This window comes from Apus apus, chromosome 2 (genome assembly GCF_020740795.1).
Source record: "Apus apus isolate bApuApu2 chromosome 2, bApuApu2.pri.cur, whole genome shotgun sequence".
Taxonomy (NCBI): domain Eukaryota; kingdom Metazoa; phylum Chordata; class Aves; order Apodiformes; family Apodidae; genus Apus; species Apus apus.
Window position 1 is genome coordinate 46,231,802 of NC_067283.1, and position 23,717 is coordinate 46,255,518.

At 42.3% G+C, this 23,717-nt stretch overlaps 1 protein-coding gene across 2 annotated transcripts; it reads left to right on the top strand.

Annotated features, from left to right (window-relative positions):
• Positions 1-412: 412 nt before the first annotated feature.
• Positions 413-23,396, top strand: CTNNB1 (catenin beta 1). 2 transcript variants are annotated; one of them, XM_051609727.1, is made up of 15 exons: positions 413-676; positions 14,914-14,974; positions 15,463-15,690; positions 15,821-16,074; positions 16,164-16,402; positions 16,486-16,687; positions 17,018-17,162; positions 17,600-17,703; positions 17,794-18,132; positions 18,383-18,541; positions 19,500-19,619; positions 19,771-19,921; positions 20,013-20,134; positions 21,298-21,358; positions 22,621-23,396. In XM_051609727.1, the coding sequence occupies exons 2-15, from the start codon at positions 14,962-14,964 to the stop codon at positions 22,635-22,637; spliced, it is 2,154 nt and encodes a 717-aa protein (XP_051465687.1). In that variant the 5' UTR covers positions 413-676; positions 14,914-14,961; the 3' UTR covers positions 22,638-23,396. The 2 variants fall into 2 exon arrangements, with proteins under 2 accessions (XP_051465687.1, XP_051465686.1); XM_051609726.1 differs by lacking the exon at positions 22,621-23,396 and adding an exon at positions 22,113-22,333.
• Positions 23,397-23,717: the final 321 nt, after the last annotated feature.

The following is a 23,717-nucleotide window of genomic DNA, read 5'->3' on the forward strand; positions in this document are numbered from 1 at the left end:
GCCTTTGGCCCCCCACGGACACAGAGCGGGACCCCCGCCTAACCACATACACACACACACGCACCCCTCCCCCCAGCTCCTCCGCCACCTTCAGGCAGCAACTCCGCTCCCAGCCGGCAACTCGCAGCCTCCCTCCCCACCTCCGCACCGAGGTGTCTCCGCCGCCCTCCCCCCGCGGCCCGCCCGCCCCTCACGCCGCCGCTCCCCTCCCTCCCTCCCCCGCCGCGGCCTTCCCCTCAGCCCCCCCCCCCACTCCCGGCCGCGTCCCTCCGTCGCCGCGCGCCGTCTCCCTCCGCGCGGGGGAGCCGGGCACTACTTCTCCTCCTCCCGCGCCGGGAGCCTGTGGAATGCTGGGCCCGGCGGCAGGATACAGCCCAGCCCGGCGCCCGCTATAAGAGCCTCCTCGCGAGCGACGCCATTTTAAGCCTCTCGCTCGGCCCGGCGGTGGGAGCAGCGGCGGCAGCGGCGCTGGGAGCAGGGAGGACCCTAACGCCGCCGCTCCGTGCCATCGCCACCCGGGAGGCAGCGGCGGGGGTCCCGCCGTCACCCAAGCGCCGAGCGAGGACGAGGCGAGGGGAGGACAAGGAAGGAAAGACGGACCGGGCTGGGATCGCCCGGGCGGCAGCAGCAGCAGCCGAAGCCCCGGGGGGACCCTGCGCTCTCGCCTCCCTGCAACGTTAGTGCCGCTTTCTCCCGCGGGGGCTCGGGGCGGGCTCGGGCCGGGCTCTCCCTTCTCGCAGGGGCGGGCGCCGCGTCCCGCCGCCGTCGGGGGCTCCGGGGTGTGCCCGGCGCCGAGGCGGGAAGGTCGGGGCTGGAGGGGGGCGGGGGGCGCTGCCCGGCTGGGAGAGAGGCGCGGGAGGAGGGGGCGGGGGTGCGGGCAGGAAAGGAGGAGAGGGCTCTTGTTTGGGGAGGTCCGGACAGCTGCGCGGTTGTAGGAGGCGGCAGCTGCCGCTCCCGAGGTGTCTCTTGGGAAGCTCGTCCTGGGCCGAGGGGCTGGTTTGCTGGGGTCTCCCCGCGGGAGGGGGCGAGGCTGCCGGTCGGGTGGCCGCGGGTCCCCGCTCGCCTTGGCAGCCGAGGCCGGAGCACTTCGGTGGCTTCTTACGTTTCTTTTCTACAGGGGGGGGAAGGAGGGTGCTTACTCGCCGGTGGGCTGCAGACCACCAGTGGTGGAAGGAGGGGGAAGAGAGTAGGGGACGGGTTTATTTGTGCCGAGTGTAATTAACTAATCACGGTCGCTGCAGCCAGCGGGAGATAACTTAAGTCTGCTGCCTCGTGGGTTTTCGGTCTTAAGTTGCATGCATATTTGCTGGGGAGGTTATGCTTCTTCTGGGTGTCACCGAAATGGAGCTCCCCGGAGCTGGGAGCAATCGCATTAAGTTTTTAACACCCACGTTAACCGGAGTCTTGCAGCGAATGACTTTCAGGACTTGAGCAGCGTGGGGGCTCGCGTTCTGCGGGGGGAGACGCCTGCTGCTCCCCGTGGCCGGCTGGGGGGCTCGGCGGGGGCTGCAGCCTCCCGAGCTAACGCGCGTCTGAGGGGCGTGAGGCAACTTGCAGGTACCCCCAGTAGGATATAGGGTACTTGGCTCTGGTTTCCCGTGGCACGGGGAGCTCCGTCTCTCGCTTGTGCGTGGTTATAGCTGCTCCTGAAACGGCGAGGTTTCTTAAAACTAGCAAAAGCTTAAATTCGCTAGCTAAAACTTGAGGTAGGACGTCGGACTGCTTTTTGAATCGCTTCCCAAAAACCTCTACTGAAGATTGTCCCTTCAGGGAAGAAAGGACAGGCTTTGAAGGTACTATGGGCAACTTGTGACTTTAGGAATAGCAGTGTTGATCTTTGTAATCAGCTACTTCTTGATCTCTTTCTTATGGAGCAGCCATTGTTCTGACACTCTGTATATTCCAGACATCTGTGGTTCTCCCATCCCCCAAAGTATGCAAGTGGTGAATGGAAAGAGGCTGGGCTGGTATGCTGAGGTCGATGGGCTGAAATCAAGGAGGGGTTTTAGTAAAACAGGATCTTTATGTGCCGAAACTATTGTAAAGGCAAAGAGGAGAAAACTACCTGAAAGAATTTTCTTGATACTGAGTTCAGACACACCAGAGAGCAACTTAGCAGTTATGATTTTGCTTCTGAATGACAAATACGTACTACTGCGAGGCTTTAAAACAGCACAAAGGGCAAAGCCTACTGGTGTTTATTGGGGCAAGGTATAATGTGAATGTCAGTAACTGACAGACCAGGAACCTAATGTTAATACTGCACTTTTAATAAAAAGGTGCTGACAGCTGCAGGTATGTGACTACTATGTCAATTGCCTAATGGCTGGTACTGTTGAAAAGGAGGCTACTTAGGTGTTCAGACAAGGCTTTAAGGCTCTCTAAATTCAGCCATTCAATATAAAATCATATCAAGTATCTTGGTATTCTGGGATTGTTCTAAAGAAATGCCATGTTGGCTTGGCTATAGTTCAGATATTTTCTGTTGAGGCATAAACTGATATGCGTGGGAATGTTCATGTTGGTCTGTATGGCTGATCATTTCAGAGTCTAGGGAAGAAATGCGTAAAAATATGTTGATGGAAAGGACAAAGCAGTGCACAATAGCTTCTAAAAGCAAGGATTTAATAGTACAAAGCAAAGCTTGATGGAAAAAGTCAGTTCTTCAATTGTTGTGTTACACCCTTAGTAAAGCAAGTTTCCTTTTTCTTTCCTGAGCAGTAAATAGGCTGGGCTTCTTGCTTGATAACATAGCCCACTGTGAACACCAGTGTTTTGCTTTGCCTGTGTGGTGTGTTAGTAAATGGCTTATCAAATCTTGGCCATGAAGCCTGGTTGCCCTTCAGACATACGGTTTCTTTCTGAAACAGATGTTGATCTTTAATGACTTAAAAGTCGAGTTTTGGTGATGTTAACTCTTCAGAACGCATTCCTTCAATTCCAAGTCAATTCGGATATAAAGCCAACAAATTAGTACTAATGGCTTTCTAAGCTAATTCTGCAGTATTTTGAGGGGTAGCAAGAACGGGGCAGGAAACATGGCTATTGTAGGCTGCAGTCTGATAAAATTAAGTTTGTAAGTGCAGTCTGAAAATCCTGGTTAAGGATGTTTCTGCAAAATACTGTCTAGTAGGCAGACTAGTGTGCAAATACAGCAGTAATCAAAATCACTCATTCTAACTCGTAGTTAAAGCTGGTAGCGCCGGGCTTGTGGTGATCGTGCAGTTGCTTGCAGCAAAACTTGTTCTGTGGCTCTGGTAGGCTGCATACTGTGGCAGGAAAATCAGGACCGACCTCGCTTATCTTGAACATCTACTTCCCGAAGCCTGATAAAACTTTTTGAGAAACTGTGCAGGCAGTTGAGACTTGCTCTTGGGTCCTCACAGCACACATTTGTAAGCTCTGAACCCGTCCCCCCCCCCACCCCCCGACTTGCTCGGTGACTGGCAACTTAAAAAAGGCACTGCGTTAACTTTGCAAGATTGTGCAAATTCCTTGGCAGTAAGTATTGCATGTGATTTTTCTTGTCTCTGTAGATAAAATGATTATTCTGGTCAGATGGGCCAGGCAGTATTGCTGACTTTCTGGTTGAGCATTGGAAGGCTTGTTTTGGGGGTGCTTTGATGTTAAGCACCAACTGAATCGGTTAGACTTGCCAACATAAGGTAGCCTGACAGTGTTTATCTTTTAATATCCATTACTGACACTTGATTCCAAGGTAAAACTTGCTGTGGTTTTAGCCTAAGAGGGTAATGTCTTAATACACGAGTGTTGTGTGGCCTGTGTTGCCTTTCCTGAGAAGAAAGGAGCCAGAGAAGGTTTTTTGCATTGAAGCATAACTTCAAGTGCAAGTGAGAAAATCCATGAAAATCTTATTCCGGCATTTCTGTCTATGTGGAACATGAAGTTGATAGGGTAAGGTGAGGAGGTGAAATGTGTACCCGTAGCTCAACCTACCCTCATTAATCTGTTAACTCTGATTTGATGGGAAAGCAAATGTATTTGTTGCCTTGGGAAGTATGGGTTTAGATGTTGCTTTACCGCTTTCATTACAGAAGAACTTTTTGTTAATGTTCCACTTTGCTTTAGGAAACAATGTACACTGAGTGGATTAGTATTTCAGAAGTGAAGTACTTGCCATATTAATAGTAAATCAACTCTGTGGCCTTGTTTAAGGAATGAATTCACTCAAAGGTTGAAAGAGTGAAGCTAATATTCTAGGTTGCTGCTTTTAAAAGGTAGTATGAGCTAGCTGGATATTACTGGAGTTGGCAAATACACGGTGTGCACTGTTAAGTATATTTGCTGGAACTAGCATTTCTAGGCTGACTTACTGTGCTAAATAGGCTTGTATAAATTGGAGAAGTTTGCCAACTCTGCAGTAACTGTAGCAAGTAGTTTTGTATTATCCTGGCAACAATTCAGGTGCCCTCCAGTGGCCAGAAATCTTAACATCCTAAAGGTGTGCTGATAAATACGGTTGTTTTGTCAGTTTTCCTTGAAAGTGAGTTGAAAAAAAATAGTGTCAGACTTTGTTACCATATTTGTTGCTTAAACAGTACTTTTTAGAGTGTCCGTGTATCTTAATATAAATACATAATTGTTCTGACAGACAAGCAACGGCAGACACTTTCAGATTCGTAAGTATTTCATTAGTGTCAGTACAATTATGACTAATCATGCTGGTTTCTTAAACCATGGAGATTAATATTTAACATCCTTGTTCGGGGCTGGCTACATAGTTGCAGCCTAAGAAGAAACTAAATTATGGGTAGATACTTACTGGTTTGGAAGGGAGATTGTTTGCTAAATAGATCTGTATTACAGTGGAAGTGAATGTTTTAAGTTCTACACAAACCGGAGGGAAAGATGCTTCAGTACCACAGTTGCTGCCTGCCTTCTTGTTAGTGATATACATGATCATTTTAAATGCCTGCAGAACCTTTAAGTATCTCTTTGACACTTGAAGTGGACAGGAAGCTTGAGGGCTGGCAGTAGTTTGTTGCTGAACTTTATTAGTGTTATGTGAAATATCGTATAATGTTTGTCTTAAGCTCCCATAGGTTATCTCTAAATGCTGCTTATGGCAGCTATTTTGTATGGCTAGGTAAGACTAAAGAATTATGTTTGATCCTGGCTACTGCCATCTCTGCTACAGGCATCTTACTCAGTAAAAGTAGGGGCAGATGGACAAAAAGCTGCAAATCATTGTAAGTTGATTAGGTGAGGTACTGCTGCAGAACTAAAACTTAAAACTAGCTCATCCCTAACTGAGAAGAAAGGCAGGAGTGTGCCTAATGTAGATACCTAACTATTTCTCACAAGTAAGAGGTGGTAGCTTTCTAAGCTGTTTTGCCCAGCCATGAAGATAATAAAACATAACTGCTGCATGAAACCCTAATTGGAAATGAACAGAAGTGACATAGTAACTGTTTTGAGGTCACTTGCATGAGTTGGTGGTGCTTTAGTTGGTCAAAACAATTAAGACACAAGAGTAATTGGGTTGATAATCTTGTTATGAACTTAATGCAAGTTCGTAAACTTGAAACTGCTATACCAGTCCTTTAATACTGTGAATGATTGGTAATGTACAATATGTGGAGAAGATTACTTTTGTTCTCAAGCTGAACATGTAACATTTGATGAGTAGTTGACAGTTCCTCACACCTCATCTTAAATGTTAAGATTTTCATTAGCTCTTCTCTTGAACAGTGAAGAAGGAGGTATATAGGTACTTGAAGGCAATCTTGTCTACTAACAAAGTGATAGATTTGCTAGTGTTGCAGTATACTTGCCAGTGAAAACCTCTCTTAAACCATTACTTTCAATTGTGACCTGATAATTTCTGTCAGCTTGAGCACAGCTGGTTCTTACAACTCTTGGAAACAACTGGACTTCTAGACAGGACAAACAAATACCTAGAAAAGCTGCAGAAAGCTCGTTAAGAAGATCACTTTTGTTTGCAGATCTTTTTAGAAGCTGTTGGTATACTTGCCAGTGATGTTGAAGATGAAGGATTGTGTTGCAGGAATCTTGCAACTCCAGAATGTTTCCCTAGGTAAAGGGCAAAATAATTATTCTGTGCATCCAAACATTGTAACTTCTCTGAACTGGCAAGATCCAGTTCTGTAAGTTTTCAGATACTACAGTCTAAGCATCCTTTTAAGTAGCAAATAGTATGGAACTATGCAAAAGGTGTGTGGTCTTTTTTTTTTTGTATAGTATGCCCAGCCATGTGACTCTGGAGGCCTTAGGCTCTGGCCAGCTTCAAACAAAATTCTGTAGGGCACCACTGATAGTTTAAAAAAAATATCGTGCTAGGTAACTGCTGCAAAGTACTTTTGATCATCTCTGTGTCCTATCGATATGTAATTTCCACCAAAGCTTCTCTAAAATGGCTGTCCTAAAGAGTAAAGTACTATGCATCAAAGGTATTAGAGAACCTTTATGTGATACTCTTAGCTTAATTTTGGGGGAAGCTTCTTGGCAGGCTCTGAAGTTTGAAAGTTCTTATCTTAGTCGTGCAGATCAGTACCCAGGTGAATGTATGACCGTTTTTAATAACTTACTTGGTGTGCTTGTTCTGAATTCTCCAGCTTCTCATTTTATAGATTGGTTATCTCAGGTATTTGTGGGCCAGCCATGGCTCAAACCAACGTTAACTGTTTTATTGAAACTTCTAATGGGTTGTTTTAAAAGGGTACTTAAACCTTAGTACCTGTGAAGATCCTGACTAATTACACAAGCCATTAGAGCCTAAATGCTGTTAGTTCCTCAATTCGCTGTGTTTCAGCAGGCACCAAATGCCTGCAGTTGAAAGGTATCCCATCTGGCAGTGTAAAGCTCACCAAGTCCTTTTCTGATGCACTTTGTCTCCTGAACTTTCAGTCAGTGACTGAAGTTGTTTTTCAGTCATCGATTAGTGCTACCCACGTTCTGGGTGGCATTCTGTACTTCAGGTGGGCAGAACAAAAATCGGATCTTACTGTGCTTACACTGTAGTCTCAGTCGCACTTGAAAATTAATTAATTGTCACTGTTAATAATTTGGCAAGCTGGCTAAGAGGTGTGATTGTTTACTAGCCTGTTATCTCCTTTGAAACGAAGGAGAGGCTAAACAGGTGAGTGTCCTGTAGTATTGGAACACTCTAATTCTCCAGTCCTAAAGGAAGCAAAGAAATGGAGCCCGTGTTGTAAAATTCCTGTGGCCTCTTGGTCTCCCTTCTGCCATGTGTGCCTAAGTCTGCATGGATTTGAAGATGACACCTGTTTTCTGTGCTTGTAGCCCTAGTCTTTTCTTCATTAGACGATTTTTTAGGAGTAAATCCTCTTTTAATACAGCTAACTCAGTGTTTAAGTCTAGTCAAGACTACCACAGATGACTGCACTTCAGTTCTATTAAGCAGTTGTAATCAACTTTCCTAGAGAAGACTAGCAGGAGCAGAAATATTTGCATGCTGCTTGCTTTAGGTAATGAGCATGTGAATAGAAACTTTACTCTGTGCTCTTAATTGGTCTTAGATTGCGGAGATGAGTGAAAATACAGATAATTTCTAAGGCAGGAGACAAATGCTGAAAAGCCAGCACAATTGGATGTGACAGCAAACTGGAATGCCTGAAAGGAAAAAAGAAATAATTAAATGAAAATGAAGCAGCAGAAAACTGTGTGCTTTCAGATACTCCCTTTTCCACGTTTAATTCTGTGGATTATCTGAGCTACTGTATTGCCTCTTTCAGCATGTATTAAGGGTATTTAAACTTGGAAGTTGCAACGTGTTAACCTTTGAAAAAGGTCAGTTAAACCAGTTACTATTCATGTTTCTTAATTTCCTTATGTTTTACAGAAGAAACGGACTTTCAGGTCTTAACTGTTGAGAGATCTAAAGAACAATTTAAGACTGTTGTATGGTCTGGGTTCAGAGTCAAATTTATGGTGATCAGATTAGCCAAATCTAAAATGGAACATACTGCTTTTGGAAGGCATCAATCTACTTTCCTGCAGTTATCAGCAGAATGCATTGTCTGAGGTATTCTAGCTTGGATAAATTTGAGCTGGATGGATTACATAGGATGCTGAGTTTATCACAGGAGTTTATCGCTTAGTGGTTGAGTGGTTGGAGGGAATAATGTTAAGCAAGTGTCACTTGAGGAAATGACCTGAGCAGTTTAGTGGGAGTTAAAGTTTATGAATGAGTTTGTTCTGTAGTAGTCTAGGAACAGTAAGCTGGACTTAAGTGTTAGTGCATGCGGGTTAGGATTCCTGTCACTGTTGGTAGCTCTTAATTTTCAGCAGAACTACTGAAAGAGTTGCAGTTGCTACATTTTTAGCACAGCGCTTACATATCTAGAAGTGCTGCTCTATCTTGCCGTGGCGTTTTTTCTGCCGTGGCAGTGAAGGCTACAGACGAGTGTTTTGATCATCGAAGCTGAAAGAAGATAGAAATGTTTCAGAGCTGTGAAAAACCATGGTGTGTTTTTTCTTTCAGGCTTGGGAAAACACAGCATCTGTTTTGACTGGATTTTTTGCATGGATTGACTTGTTTCCTTTTTGTGTTACATATTCCATAAGTTATTTTCTTAGGATATCTTCAGATGGCCTGTGACAAGATATTTTTACCCAGTATTAAGTATCAGCCATCTGAAAGCTGAGGGAAGCCTGACATTAATATGTAAATTGTGAAGTTTTATTCTGATTCCTACTATAGATAATAAGGTAAACCATATATATATATTTGAGACAGGAAAGTGGTTCATTGCTTTGTTTATTGTGATAATTTATATCCTTAAACCCCTGTTTGAGAGCCTGTTTTCATGGAGTTTCATAATTGTTTTTTGTCCATTCAGGTCCTTAAACTGCTAGTGTGAGGAAGGATTTTAAAAATTCAATTTCCTAATCCAGAGGTCACTACTGGTGTCTAATTTGACAATAATCAAGGCCCTCTAATGCTTGTATATGACTGACTTCAAAATAATCTTCACTCATTGCACACCGCTGTTCCTACAAAGTAAGGACTGCAGATGCTGCTACTTTAGACAAAATGTGGGAGTGCTGTTCAGTACTTTGTGGATATAGAATGTATATGGAATTATATGAAAAACTTGTATTTAATCCTTTGTACGAGTATTTTTCTTAAATAAAAGTCTACAGAGTGAACCTCAAGCATGTTACCCGTTCCTACTTTGAAATAAAGCATATTCTGTTCATTGTGTAGAAAAACTGTTAAACCCAACTATCATTCCTACAGCAAGCTTTCCAAATCAGACACAGAACACTGAACTTGTACTTGCAGGATTTCTTACTAAGCTTACAGAACATCTATTACATGAAGGGCCTCCAGAATTACCTACAAACCATATGTTACCACAGAACTCAATAGAAACCAGATAAAAATAATCACAGTATTGTTTGGAATATCTGGGAGGATATGGGAGAAGAGGACTTGATCTCCATTTGCATAAGGAATAATTAAAAGTGATTTCTGGTGAGAAAAATCCCTGAACTTGTTTAACCTTCCAAGATACAAAATGAAAGTTTCCTAAATTAAGACCTACGAGGCAAATGACAGTCCTTTTAACTTCTCAAGTTATCATCTTCCTTCTTAATCCAAAGCTAGAATAATTTAAGTTAGAAACTGAAGGCAAATACCCTGGATAATTTATTTTACACAATTAGTGTCTTTGTTTTCATCTGCAGATAGGCAATCTATAAATCAGTTCTTATAGGTAACCTGTAACTTCTCACCCTTCTCCCTCTCCAGTTGTACTTGTCATGTTTTCTTCAGCTAATCTAGGACTTTTGGCTTTTCCTTAAAAAAACCAAATTGTTAGTAGGTGGGTATAAACTGATTATAGACTTGCCCCTTTGAAGGAAGAAAAAAACCTGCTTCTTTTAGGATTCCTGTTAATCAGTTTAGTGCTATTGCTAATGAATATTCAAGTGACTATCTCAGTTGCAGCATGTCTTCATGAGACTAAAAGCAGTAGAAGTAGGCTTCCTTGTTGTGAGAGTGCTTATAGCTGTGGGGGTGGATTACACAAAAAATTGCTTAAGGAGAAAGGTCAGTCATTCAAGCCTGAAAGAGCTTATATACCTGAAAAGCTGCTTTGATGTTTTCGTGATCACTATTGTCTTACTTAGATGATTTCCTGGCTCCTATCCAAGTCCTTTTTGAGAAAACAGAATAACTTCCAGGATAAGAGAAAACAATTTTTTTGTTTAAAAATCCCTAATTGAATGTCTTTCCCCCATGTTGACTTGAAAACTAAGGTTAATTAGGAAATTTCTGCAACATTAAGTTCTTATATTTCTGTTCTTGGGTCACAGGAATGCGTGCTGCAGTTATCTGGTGTTACTAGTTGCGGAACTGATGTTGACAGTGTATTTTAGCTACTGACTCTTTGTAAAGCAGATACACAGGCAACATCATTGGCCAGCAGCTGCCTGAAACAGGACCAATTATAAAACTAGATCCAAAGAATGCTTCGATAGCTTCTGAGAAAGTGAAGAAAAGCTGTCTTGTGGCACTTGTACTTCACTTTGTGTGTAGATGACCTGTGCTTGTAACTGCTCTGGTTGTCATAAGATCAAGATCTGCTTGTTCTACCTATGAATGTGTGTCATTCAGCACCAATGGTTAATTTAAAGATGCGGTTGCTTGGCCTGTCCTAGATGAGGCATAGAGAAATACATGAAAATGTGGTCAGTAGACAGGTTCGCTTTAAATAGATCATGGTGATTTGGATGTGTCAGTCTTAATTTCTCATACAAGGTTTAATAAATGCTGCTCTCAAAGATTGCTGGAAGACTTGCAGACTTTTAAGTTTGACTTGCTTTTTACAAAGGGAAGGAAGGGGAGCTGCTTATCAGTCAGGTGTAATGGAGTCTTTTAATTAAGAGATTCTGTTAAGGTTAAGGTAGTAACCTTGAAAGAAGATGGATACGTTTTTGTTTAATACAAGCTGTTAATATGAGCTGTTTCATAGGCAAATGAAATACATTCGTGTCAATTAAAATGGGTTAGTCTTAGATAAACTGCAGCAGAGGTGCAGATGCACTGTAATCTTGATACATCAGGCAGGTAGCTGTCAGGCTGATATTCACCCTGCTTAGATAGGCTGTTCTTGTAGTTCTTGTCCTCTGTAAGACACAGCAGAAGTGAACAATTCACTGTGCTCTGGGTTCTAATGGAATTTAACTGCTTTAGAAAGAGAAGAATCTATCTAGGTTTTAATGAAGCTGTTCAGAGTTGCTATTCAGATTTGAGAAATGCTATAGGCTTGTTGACTTGGCTTCCACTTCTCGAAAATCTGTATTTAATACCTGTGTTTTGATGATGAATAAAACTTACCTCTTTCATTCCTTTGAAAACCAAGACACCTGAATTTTTTTTCAGTAGTAACTTGAAATTAGTAGCTCATAAACTTGCAAGGCTTGCAGAACACTCAGATTTTTAGAATTCAAATGTAAGGTTGGGACTGATGATACACAATACATACTAGTGTAATAGCTTGTATTGCTCCTTATGTGAGGAGTGTAATGTATATTTCAAACAAACAAAAGCAACAAACAAACCTCCATTTAAAGCTGATCATACTTGTTAAGCAAGCGTGTAGTGTCATGGGGGAGGATGAGGTTTTGAAGCTAACTGTCCCATAACTCCTGGCAGTAGATCCATATGAGCTTGTATATAAGAACATTTATAAAAATTCAGATTTTAGTTCTGAGGACCAGGTGGTCTTCTAAAAATAGGGAGGCTTACAGAAGCTTGCCGTTAGGCTAAAGTTTGTTTGTAAACTATGCCAAGTTCCTTCTGTCTGTTCCTGATGGTTGAAATCTGTATTACTGACCTTGACAATGGAGTGACAATGTCACTCCTACGTCTTTCACTAAATTTGAATAGGAGCTTGAGTTAAAGAAGCTGATATATGCTGCATGGTTGAAGACTATAAGCACTTTGGGTTGGTTGGTTGGTTTGTTTGTTTCCACTCCTCCTCCACCTCACTTGCCCTGCATTTATTTATCCAGTTTCTGTCGGGAAAATTACCAGCACAAACATTTCTACCTAGCTTGGGTTTTTTGCTCCCTTTGTGAGCATAGCGGTTAACCTTGTCAGTGACACCTGGGAAGACAAGTCAGCAGCTTGTCAGGACTTGGTTTAAAATGGACTCACTTGTAAAATGGGAATGGGAAGAAAAATATGGGAGAATTACACACATACAGTTCAGTTACAGAAACCCTGAAAACAAACAGAACACCACACCCCTTTTCCCTGGCTGCCTTTAGTCTGCAGTTATTTTGAACTCTTCAAGATTAAAACCAATTTCCTATCTAAATAATAATAATAATAATAATAAATAATAATAATAATAATTTAAAAAGCCACACTACCTGGAATTGCTGGGGAGGTTACAAGTGTACAAATGCAGATGAGGATGTTAGAAACTTTCAGGTGCCGCTAGCAGGCTGATCTAAGGTTAGCATTTTGAAGACTTGAGTATCTTGACTGATCATGCAGTTGTGAACACTTAATTTGGTGTTCTTCATTGCTATTTTGTAGACATTCTTCAGCTTTTTTGAAACAGTGTTGCAGTACAGTGGCTAGTCTGATCCTGTGGATTGTACCAAATGGTACAGCTACTCTGGTTTCCTCAGGCTGCAGAAATTAAAGCAACCATTTCAGAGTGCAGTTGCTGGAGGCCAGCTGCCTTCAATTGTGCAGAATTCAACAGTGGGAGGAAATTAAAGTTGTTCCCAAGCCCCGCATTTCATATTTGAATTTGAGGTGGTAGTAAATATCTTAAAGCATAGTTGATGCTCTTGGCTGGTTCATCTACTAGTGTGCTAACTTCAAAACTGGTGATCATTTTTATTAGCAGCCTCCTGATAAGAGGAGACAAGAAGGGCTAAAATAAAAATAGATCTTTTTGTGCTAAGCATATTGCAAATTGCGTATCAGCTACATCTTGCCCAGTTTTCTGTTAGAAATGTCACATCTGACTTACAGTGAGGACTAAGGGGAGCAAAGATACAAATTCTGTTTGCTTCTTTCTGTTTGGGAAATGTTAGTGTGGCTGACAAAGTAACATGCAAGACCTGCAGGGAGCTATCAAGCTTTTGTATAGATACTTCCTTCCAATTTAGCTACTCAGGAATTTTTGTATTAATGGCAGACTGACAATAAGACTTTGTTTTTTCCTTCCCATTACCACTGCTACTCCCAAACTCTTAACAGCACGTTGGAAGACTAGTGTTCAAGGGACTGGATAAAACTAGTTGTATGATAAGTACATCCTGCATGCAGTTTGTGGGTAATATGAGTTGACCAGTCTCTTCTAGGCTGTGGAGTAGGACTGGTTTAGGGACCTAAGCATTCATAGCAGGGTACTTATTATATGTTGTGTTATGTCTTAAACGAGATCAATGCTGCTTATCTGTTGCAGATGCAGATCTGCTGTCCATTTTAAAAGAGCCGGGGAAGGGTTGCTGCCAAAAGTTGTGGGAGTGCAGAGTCAGGACAAATAGCATTGGCATTTTTACAGCAAAGTAACGAGTTTGCTCAGGAGCTGCTGGAATATCCTGCAGCTGGCTCAGAGACAGTGAAATATAAGCTTGCCTCAGAATTGCCTAACCTATTCTGTGAGACTCTTAAAACTGCAGGCCTGTCTTCTGTTTAATTGTAATTTTCTAAACTCCTGAAGGAAACTCCTAAACTGGGAAATCTATCTTCAAACAAATACGTCAAATGGACTTTGTTCTTCTGACACAGTACTGCAAGCTAGTCCTTTAAAGAGATTAGTGGCTTGCCTTTACTTCATTGTCTAGGAGTGTTTTGATCAGCATAGCCCCTATACCTAATGGCACATTAAAAGCTGATTGCTGGAAGAGATGGTTTTGCTCACCGCAGTAGTTCCCACTACAAATGTTTCTGCTTGGCTGGCTCCCAGAATAGGCTGTCACCAGCTCTGTGTCTGTGCTGAAGACAGTGTTGGACTTGGGAGGTAGGAGTGGGGGGGGGGAAGGGGAGCAAGAGAAATAAAATTTCTAAAGCTGTTAGTGACCCCTTGTGAAGCTGTAGCTTCAAATTTCTCTTTCTAGGTTAGTGAAGAGACAGCTACAGATCTATGGTACATAAATTTGTACTGCTTGGTGATATCAAATGAAGGTGCATACTGAAGATTTTGATAGGGCATTTGATCATATTTCAGCCTCCTGTCCCCAGTTATCTTGGATTTCTGCACACACAAAAGTGTGGTGACTTAATGCATGCAACTAAAGGAGATCACTTGTTTATAAGGCTGGTTGAATTTTTAGTTGAACTTCAAGGAGAAGAGTATTTTGTGTAGGAAGAAACATTTCTTATTGTGGTATGGGAATGGAGTAGAGGAGGAGGTTCAGTTATAACTCTTCAGATAGTCTTTGTATCACTGAAATAATAGCACCTTGCCTTAAATGGTCATTTCAGCTTTCCCCTCGAAAATCCATGTTGTAGCCCTATATCAAATAGTTTTGCTAGTACCTTATGAATAGCTGTTTTTGAGGAAAATGAGGAAGTCTGATGCTTAGCCCTTGTCTTTCTTCATGGTATGTCCAATCTGTAGAATTTAATGTCTGGACTTCATTTTATGCAAGGATAGAGAAGTAAAAAATGGCTCAGTCATCCTCAGTCTTCAATTCTCTTGTAGCTTCAAGAGGAGAATATGTCTTATAGTCTGCCAGAAAAAGTGTAGGTGATACATCTCAATTCTTCTTTGTCTTTGTCCATGGGGGCCCGCTAATTAGCATTTAAATATACTCACTGTAGGAATGAAATGGCAAGTGTGAATTCTTAGTTTGCAATTATACTGCTCTAATACAAAATCCTGTCTTACTAGCTCTGACTAGTGTTTAAAAAGTTCTAACCTTGCTCTTTTTTAGGATCTCTGAAAGGTAGCAGGAAAGAGCTCTGGGAGCACAACAAGGAATATGGCTACCCAAGGTATATAATGCATCATAATTTCTGTTATTAGAATCTAGCTGTTCTAATAAGGTGCAGCTTAACTGTCTCCTTACTCCCTTTTTTAAATTTTTTTAAGTCACTTGGATTGAATAATGTCTGCTTTACTACAGTAATTAATACCTTACAGTGGAATTCAAAACTGCCAACAAGTTTGTCATCATAAGCATTTTGGGTCCCTTAAGTGTACAGCTGAGTACATAATCACAGAAAGGGAACCTTTAAGCAGTAGACTAAGACAACAGCAGTAATTGCTCAGCCTGTTAGTTGGGTTTACAGATGTCTGCATTGATTCGACATAAAGCCACAGTTTAAAACTGCTGTCTCACTTGCAGGGCTACCTCTGCTGGATCAGAGTAGTTGTTTTATAACAGTTTATTTTTGTTGAAAATTGGTGTAATCTCTTGAAGGATTAATACATGCTGGAGTAATTGAACTAAACTTAATTGCTTAACAATTATTTCTTACAGCTGACTTGATGGAGTTGGATATGGCAATGGAGCCAGACAGAAAAGCAGCAGTCAGTCATTGGCAGCAACAATCATATCTGGACTCTGGTATCCATTCTGGTGCCACAACAACTGCTCCTTCCTTGAGTGGCAAGGGAAATCCTGAAGAGGAAGATGTGGACACAACACAAGTCCTGTATGAGTGGGAGCAGGGGTTCTCTCAATCCTTCACCCAGGAGCAAGTTGCTGGTAAGGCCTTTCCTGTTCCACTGGTTTGCTTAGAGATGCAGCTTAAGAATGCAGAAACCTTAATAGTGAATTATTACCAGTCTAGAGGATAAGCACCTAGTCTGAAGTAACAACTTACCTTGTTTTTCAGATATTGATGGCCAGTATGCAATGACTAGAGCTCAGAGAGTGCGTGCAGCTATGTTCCCTGAAACACTGGATGAAGGAATGCAAATCCCATCCACACAATTTGATGCTGCTCATCCAACTAATGTGCAACGCCTGGCTGAGCCATCCCAGATGTTAAAACATGCTGTTGTTAATTTGATAAACTACCAAGATGATGCTGAACTTGCAACTCGTGCAATCCCAGAACTGACCAAACTGTTAAATGATGAGGACCAGGTAAGCATTTTCTTTGTCTCAGTGTATCTTGCTTGTGGGACTTCTTGAATGACCTTAGAACTAAAAGCTTTCTTGAAATATTTCTCTAGGTGGTGGTGAACAAGGCTGCAGTTATGGTTCATCAGTTATCCAAGAAGGAAGCGTCTCGCCATGCTATTATGAGATCTCCTCAGATGGTGTCTGCTATCGTACGTACCATGCAGAACACAAATGATGTGGAGACAGCCCGTTGTACTGCAGGCACACTACACAACCTCTCACATCACCGTGAAGGCTTGTTGGCAATCTTCAAATCAGGAGGCATCCCTGCTTTGGTTAAAATGCTGGGGTATGTGGACTACTAAGACAGTACTTGTATTTTCAGTTGGTACTGGTAGGTGCAGGTACTCATGAGGTTTTTTCCTTCTGCAGGTCCCCAGTGGACTCTGTGCTGTTCTATGCCATAACAACTCTTCACAATCTCCTGTTACATCAGGAAGGAGCCAAAATGGCTGTCCGTCTAGCTGGTGGGCTGCAGAAAATGGTTGCCTTGCTGAACAAGACAAATGTCAAATTCTTGGCCATCACAACGGACTGTCTTCAGATTTTAGCCTATGGCAACCAAGAAAGTAAGGTAGGTGCGTCTGCTGTTGAAGCACTTAAAATAAGCAAGCTTGCTGCAAATGGTCGGAACAGTTCCTGTGTACTCTCTTCCTTGTTCTGAGTCTTCAGCCATGTAGGCCTTTTGCCAGCCAGTCCTGATCTTGCAAGAGGTGAGGGATGCAGGAATTATTTTGCAGAAATGCAGTCATGCTTCTAGTGAGACACCAAAACTTACAGACCTGACCAGCAGATGTGAACATTTTTTTAGACATCTGAAACTGGTGATGGGTGTAAGCCAGCAACAGTTACTGCCTACTGGAATGCTCAGGTAGTGAAAGATACATGTGATTTTTGCTTTCAGCTGATTATTCTGGCAAGTGGTGGACCCCAGGCTCTAGTAAACATAATGAGGACCTATACTTATGAGAAACTATTGTGGACCACAAGTAGAGTGCTGAAGGTGTTGTCAGTCTGCTCCAGCAACAAACCTGCTATTGTTGAAGCTGGTAAGTAATTTTTACCCATGATAACTTAAAAATCGATGTGGTACTGCAGCATCAGTACATTCCATGCAAGAACAGAAGCTGCCAGCATCAAAAATTGAACTTGGATTGGTCCTTCACTCCATAACTAGTTTTGGAGTCCCTTAGTATACAGAAGTGTAAATGGCAGTCTGTTTTAAGTAAGCCTGCTGTGTTTTTAGCTGGATGGCTTAGTGACTGAGCATTGTCAGAATGGTCTCCTTAGAATCTGCACACATTCACAAAAAGAATCTTGGGGGTTTTATTCTATGTGATAAAGGGTTAGGGCCTAGCCATATTATGACACTAATGCCAAGAAAGATCCAGAAGCTTGTGAGATATGCACTCAGACTTTAAGGAAGAGAAGGACCTGACTTCACAAGATGAGTGAGTAATGGTGTCAAATCTCTACCGTGTTCTAGGTGGGATGCAAGCTTTGGGACTCCACCTCACAGATCCAAGCCAGCGTCTTGTCCAGAACTGTCTCTGGACTCTGAGAAATCTGTCAGATGCTGCAACAAAGCAGGTAAACAGTTCTTCTGAGGCATCAGGATCAAAAGCCAATGTTGTGGAAGAGGAGAGAGACTAAGTTTTGTTTGTTTTTGTTTTTTTGCAGGAGGGAATGGAAGGCCTTCTAGGAACTCTTGTTCAGCTTCTAGGATCAGATGATATTAATGTCGTGACTTGTGCTGCTGGCATCCTTTCTAACCTTACCTGCAACAACTACAAGAACAAGATGATGGTGTGCCAGGTTGGCGGCATTGAAGCTCTCGTGCGCACGGTTCTTCGGGCTGGGGACAGGGAAGACATCACAGAACCTGCTATTTGCGCGCTCCGTCACCTCACCAGCAGACATCAAGAAGCTGAGATGGCTCAAAACGCAGTACGTCTCCATTACGGACTCCCAGTGGTGGTTAAACTGTTGCACCCACCATCACACTGGCCTTTGATCAAGGTAAATAATAGTTAACAGCTTTCAGCCCTGAAAACTAGTGGTTTTTTAAGGTGACCTTAGCCATGAAAAATACTTTTGTTTCAAAGGTGTTAGGGAATGTAATTGGTCTGATGGGGAAGTTGCTTCAAGTGAGCAGCCTAGAGTTTCCTGTTAGAGATGCAAGCATTTGGGATCAGCTAAAAGAAGAAATGGCTATCAGCAAGCACACCCCTCATGCTCTTCTGTTCCCCACCCCCTCCCTTCACTGCAGGCTACTGTTGGCTTGATCCGCAACCTCGCGCTCTGCCCTGCAAACCACGCCCCGCTGCGTGAGCAAGGTGCTATTCCAAGGCTAGTTCAGTTGTTGGTTAGAGCACATCAAGATACCCAGCGACGCACTTCAATGGGTGGAACACAGCAGCAGTTCGTGGTAAGTGGCCACCACTAACTGAAGTTACTTATAAAGCTTGTCTCTCCAACTCCTCATTTCTCAGTGTATTGAGAAATACAGCCATGTATTGTTTGGTCTGTTGTCTTATCACCTGCTCTAGGTCATGTTATTCTCTTAGTGTGCTGATAATTATGTTGTGGCAGACCTGAAGTTTTTCTTAAATAAACAAGACTGTCAAAATCTTAGTTTACTAAGAAACTCTTGAGTATTTAATTCTGAATGCTGAAGATCACAGTAATACTGGTCTTGCCTCCTCTGGCAAGGGAAGTAGTTCTCTACCAGGAAACCAGAACTGCCTCATCATTCTTAAAAGTACAGGTTTAAGAATGCGATCACAGCTTATTGTGTATTTTCAAGAGTGCTTAAAGATGTAACACTACTGAGAAGTTACACAAGCTTCATACCTGTTACTTGTTTAGGTTCCAGGTCAGTGTGGCAAGATTCGTCTCCTTTTTGCCCTATTAAGCACACTAAAAAAGGGGAGGTTGCCTTAGCATGGGAAAATGGAAGCAGTACCTATTAGTACAGGAGTGTAGTTAATACTTGCAGAGGCAGGAGGGGGCCTCTTTGTTTCCAATAATTACTGTTTCAAACAGTAAATTGCCAAACTAATCCAGCTTGGGGAAAAAAAAGCCAGTGTTGTCAGACATGAAGTTTATAATGAACTGAAATAGAAACAAGAACACTGGGAAAAGTTCCACTGAGATTTCTGCAGTTACTGAATTTAGTTGGATAAACTGGGCTGACTCCTAGCAGGGATGTTAAGTTTGAAGGCCAGCAATAGACAGTGGATATGAAACCTGTTGGGGGAAGAGGGTGTGTGTGAGGGATGAGTTTGGTGGATTTGTTTATAGGGTGATAAACTTCTTGACAATCATTTTAGAATGTAGCATGCAATATCTCAACTTCAAAAAGTGTCTTTTCTTTCCCTAACTAGGAAGGGGTGCGTATGGAAGAAATTGTTGAGGGCTGCACTGGAGCCCTGCATATTCTTGCACGTGATGTTCATAATCGAATCGTAATCAGGGGTCTAAATACCATTCCACTATTTGTGCAGGTAAGCAAGAGCTCAGGAAAATGCTACAGTGGGTACTAGAAAAACTAGTAAAATGTTCTTATGCTTCCTTGGTAGAATTACGAAGTCAGATTGTCCTGAAGAACTTGTTTCAAGTAGAAATGCTAAAGAAACACTTGTGTTTTGGTTGCAGTTGTTGTACTCTCCCATTGAGAATATCCAGAGAGTAGCTGCAGGTGTACTCTGTGAACTGGCTCAAGACAAGGAAGCAGCTGAAGCAATTGAAGCTGAAGGTGCAACTGCCCCTTTAACAGAACTGCTTCATTCTAGGAATGAGGGTGTTGGTAAGTGAACTTAAAATACAGGTTTCATACTTGTATTAGAGAAGTTGGTAGAAGATTCTACATCTCCTAAAATCACTCCCACTTTCAACAGCAACGTATGCAGCTGCAGTGCTGTTCAGAATGTCTGAGGACAAACCACAAGACTATAAAAAGCGACTTTCAGTTGAATTGACAAGCTCTCTCTTTCGGACTGAGCCAATGGCTTGGAATGAGGTGAGTTGTGTCTTTGTATTAATGCTTCCTTTGGGACACCTGGCTTCCCCAAGTCCTACCTCCTTCCAGTAGTGCAGTGTAGATGCCAACAGTGATACAGGTTCAGCTTTATATATGGCTGTACCTTCTTTGCTCTCTCTCTACATGTTCTGGTTCAGTAAACCCTGTGGCAAGCAGCCTTAGAGCTGCTTTTTCCTTTGCAGAGAGGAAGCATTCTCTATTGCTGCTGAACTTTATATTTCTCATTATATTCATTAGTGTGCAAAGCTGTATAGAAGAACTTTGTACATCTCTGTGCTACTTGTCAGAACCTAATGAATTCTGAGTGCATGAGTGATACAAGAGAAGCATAAACATAAAAATACCCTTTGAGGCTTCTATCAAACAAATTATATGGGACTAATAATCTTGGGGTGGGGATGCAACTTGTGTTCTCCTTCCAGACTTTAACATATTTGCAGGCTGGTGATCACATGTTGCCTTTTTTAAGGCTTAAAGGGCTACACAGTGAATTGAGACTGAAAACATTGTGGGATAGAAGGGAAGTTTCACACTGTCTCTGTCTTCCCTCAGATTCTTAAGATTCAGGAGCCTAGTTTGTCTTACCTTGTATGTATTTACTAAATAAAGGACAGTAGCCCTTGATTTGTACTATTCTGGTGCTTACCTTTCTGTTTTCCTAAAATATGTATCTACCACAGCAATGTGAAAAAAAGAAAAGCTAAAATTACACATCTCTGAGATTGGAGTTATGCAATTGCGGGACAGACAGGCAATTACTTCTGTTTCTCGGACAAGCTGGAGGAGTTCCCTTGAGAACTCAAACCACTGTATTGCTGGCTCAGGAATCTCTGAACAGCTGACTTGCAGGAGCTGGGCAGGTGTGCCTGAGGCGGAGTGTTCCTGCCCCATCTTTTTTGTACCCGAAGAGAACTCTCTTTCCAGTGATCTAGGGATTCCTGTGCCTAAATCTGTCTTTTATATATTGGATACAGATGCTTGGATTTCCTGTTCACACAAGTACTGTGCTGCAGTGCTCACTGCAGAAGAGCTGCTAGAAAGGGATCTGGGGCAAGCTTCAATACTTTTTAAACTCAGAATTACTAGTACTGTCCCGAAGACCTGACATTAAAACTGTTCTGTAACTTTTTGTGTACCTCTAGACAGCAGATCTTGGACTTGATATTGGTGCCCAGGGAGAGCCTCTTGGATACCGCCCAGATGGTATGTCTCCTCTGTTCCCCTTGACTAAACTTAAGTTGGATGAAGTCAAGTCATAGATTTTAAAGGAGAACTGCAAATGAGCAAAGAGTGAATTACTCTTCAGCAGGATATTGCAAACTGCCAGGCAGATGGGGAACTGCCAGTTCAAATAACCAGTTTTTGCAGCACCACTGGCAGCACTGAAATGGGAGCTGTATGAACGTGCAAAACTGGTGTCTCTTGTCTGAATCTTTGTGGGAGAGCCTCCCATGGAGTTGTTGTTTCCAGAAATCTTTTAAAGTCTTTACACATGTACTTGACAATTCCAATAGTGCAGTTTTTCTTTAAAACAAAAGCTGGTATTGAATGTATTAGTCTCTTAAGTGTCTATAGACTTGAACACAAGCCTATCCCTAAGGATTCTAAGCTATTTTTGACGAGTCTTTCAGAAGCAAGGCCAGTCTTGGAGCCTGGTTTTGCTGCAGTATTGTTGAATTTTAGCAGTGTTGATTGTGCAGACTAATGGCTTGGCTGGAATCTGCTCGTGCTTCTGACTGCAGTGTGCTTTGTCTGCAGAATCGTACTGAAAAGCTGTTTCGAACAATGAAACAGCCATTAAGGGCAGGCAGCAGATTGTTTTGAACTTGGCTGAACTAGAAAAAAAAATTAGATGGCTACAAAGATCTTCTCACACACTGATACTTGCAGCTTCTGATGCATCTAACATCTGTTAACATTATGCTTTTTTTCCCTCTGCCACCTTTAACTTTCTTAGATCCTAGCTACCGTTCTTTCCACTCTGGCGGATACGGTCAGGATGCCTTGGGTATGGACCCTATGATGGAACATGAAATGGGTGGCCACCACCCTGGTGCTGACTACCCAGTTGATGGTCTGCCAGATCTTGGCCATGCCCAGGACCTTATGGATGGGCTGCCTCCAGGTGACAGTAATCAGTTGGCCTGGTTCGATACTGACCTGTAAATCATCCTTTAGGTAAGAAGCTCCAACCTTGAATTTCAAAACAAAACAAAAAGAGAAAACCAGATGACTGGACTGAGGACTTGGTTGGCAGGGAGGGATTGGCTCAATTGGGTCCCAGTGTGCCAGAACAGTGAATAAACACTCTGGAAACACAATCAGTACACTCCAAACTGACTTCTGCCGTGAAGTGTGGAAGTAATTAACTGTAATGTCTTGTGCACTGGCTTCACGCAGTCTTACAGTATGTGAGAACAGCCCTTCACTCAGGAGCACTGACACCTTTTTTTTTCTCTTTGCAGCTGTATCATCTGAATGAACTTGCATTGATTGGCCTGTAGAGTTGCTGAGAGGGCTCGAGGGGTGGGCTAGTATCTCAGAAAGTGCCTGACACACTAACCAAGCTGAGTTTCCTATGGGAACAATTGAAGTAAACTTTTTGTTCTGGTCCTTTTTGGTCGAGGAGTAATAATACAAATGGATTTTGGGAGTGATTCAAGAAACAAAGAATGCACAAGAATGAATTGCAAGATGGAATTTATCAAACCCTAGCCTTGCTTGTTAAAAATTTATTATTTTTTTTAAATCTCTGTAATGGTACTGACCTTGCTTGCTTTGGAAGTAGCCTTTCTTTTTGCAGTAATTGTTGTTAGGTTTTTTTTTTAAGTCTCTCGTAGTATTAAGTTATAGTGAATATGCTACAGCAGTTTCTAATTTTTAAGGATTGAGTAAAGGTGTAGAACACTAATTCATAATCGCTCTAACTGTATTCTGAATAAAGTGTAACATTGTGTAGCCTTTTTGTATAAAAAACTAGACAAATAGAAATGGTCCAATTAGTTTCCTTTTTAATATGCTTAAAATAAGCAGGTGGATCTATTTCATGTTTTTGATCAAAAACTTTATCTGGGATATGTCTGGGTAGGGGCCAGTAAGAACTGTTTATTTGGAACCTTGTATTGGACAGTTTACCAGTTGCCTTTTATCCCAAAGTTATTGTAGCCTGCTGTGATACAGATGCTTCATGAGAAAAATGCAGTTATGAAATGGTTCAAAATTAAAGTAAACTTTTAATTCACTCTGTGTCAAATTATTTCAGATCATAAAGCCTATTTGTGTGTTAAGTTTTCTAAAAATTGTCCTGGGATTGCAAAACAACTTCAGTACTTCAGAGGAGGAAGCCAAGAATGGTTTACCTCTTTCATCCCCCTAAGGAATAATTACCCTTTAGAGCCCCGAGTCCTAGTGACAAAGGTTTCCTACTGTGCTCCTCTGAGGCCAGGATTCTTCCCCTTGACCTGCTGCCACTTTGCTTTGGCAGGTTCCTCAGCATGGGGCAGGTCGAGCTAGATGTGAGGCAACTACACTTTGTGCCTGGCCTCCCACCTCAAAAAGCGAG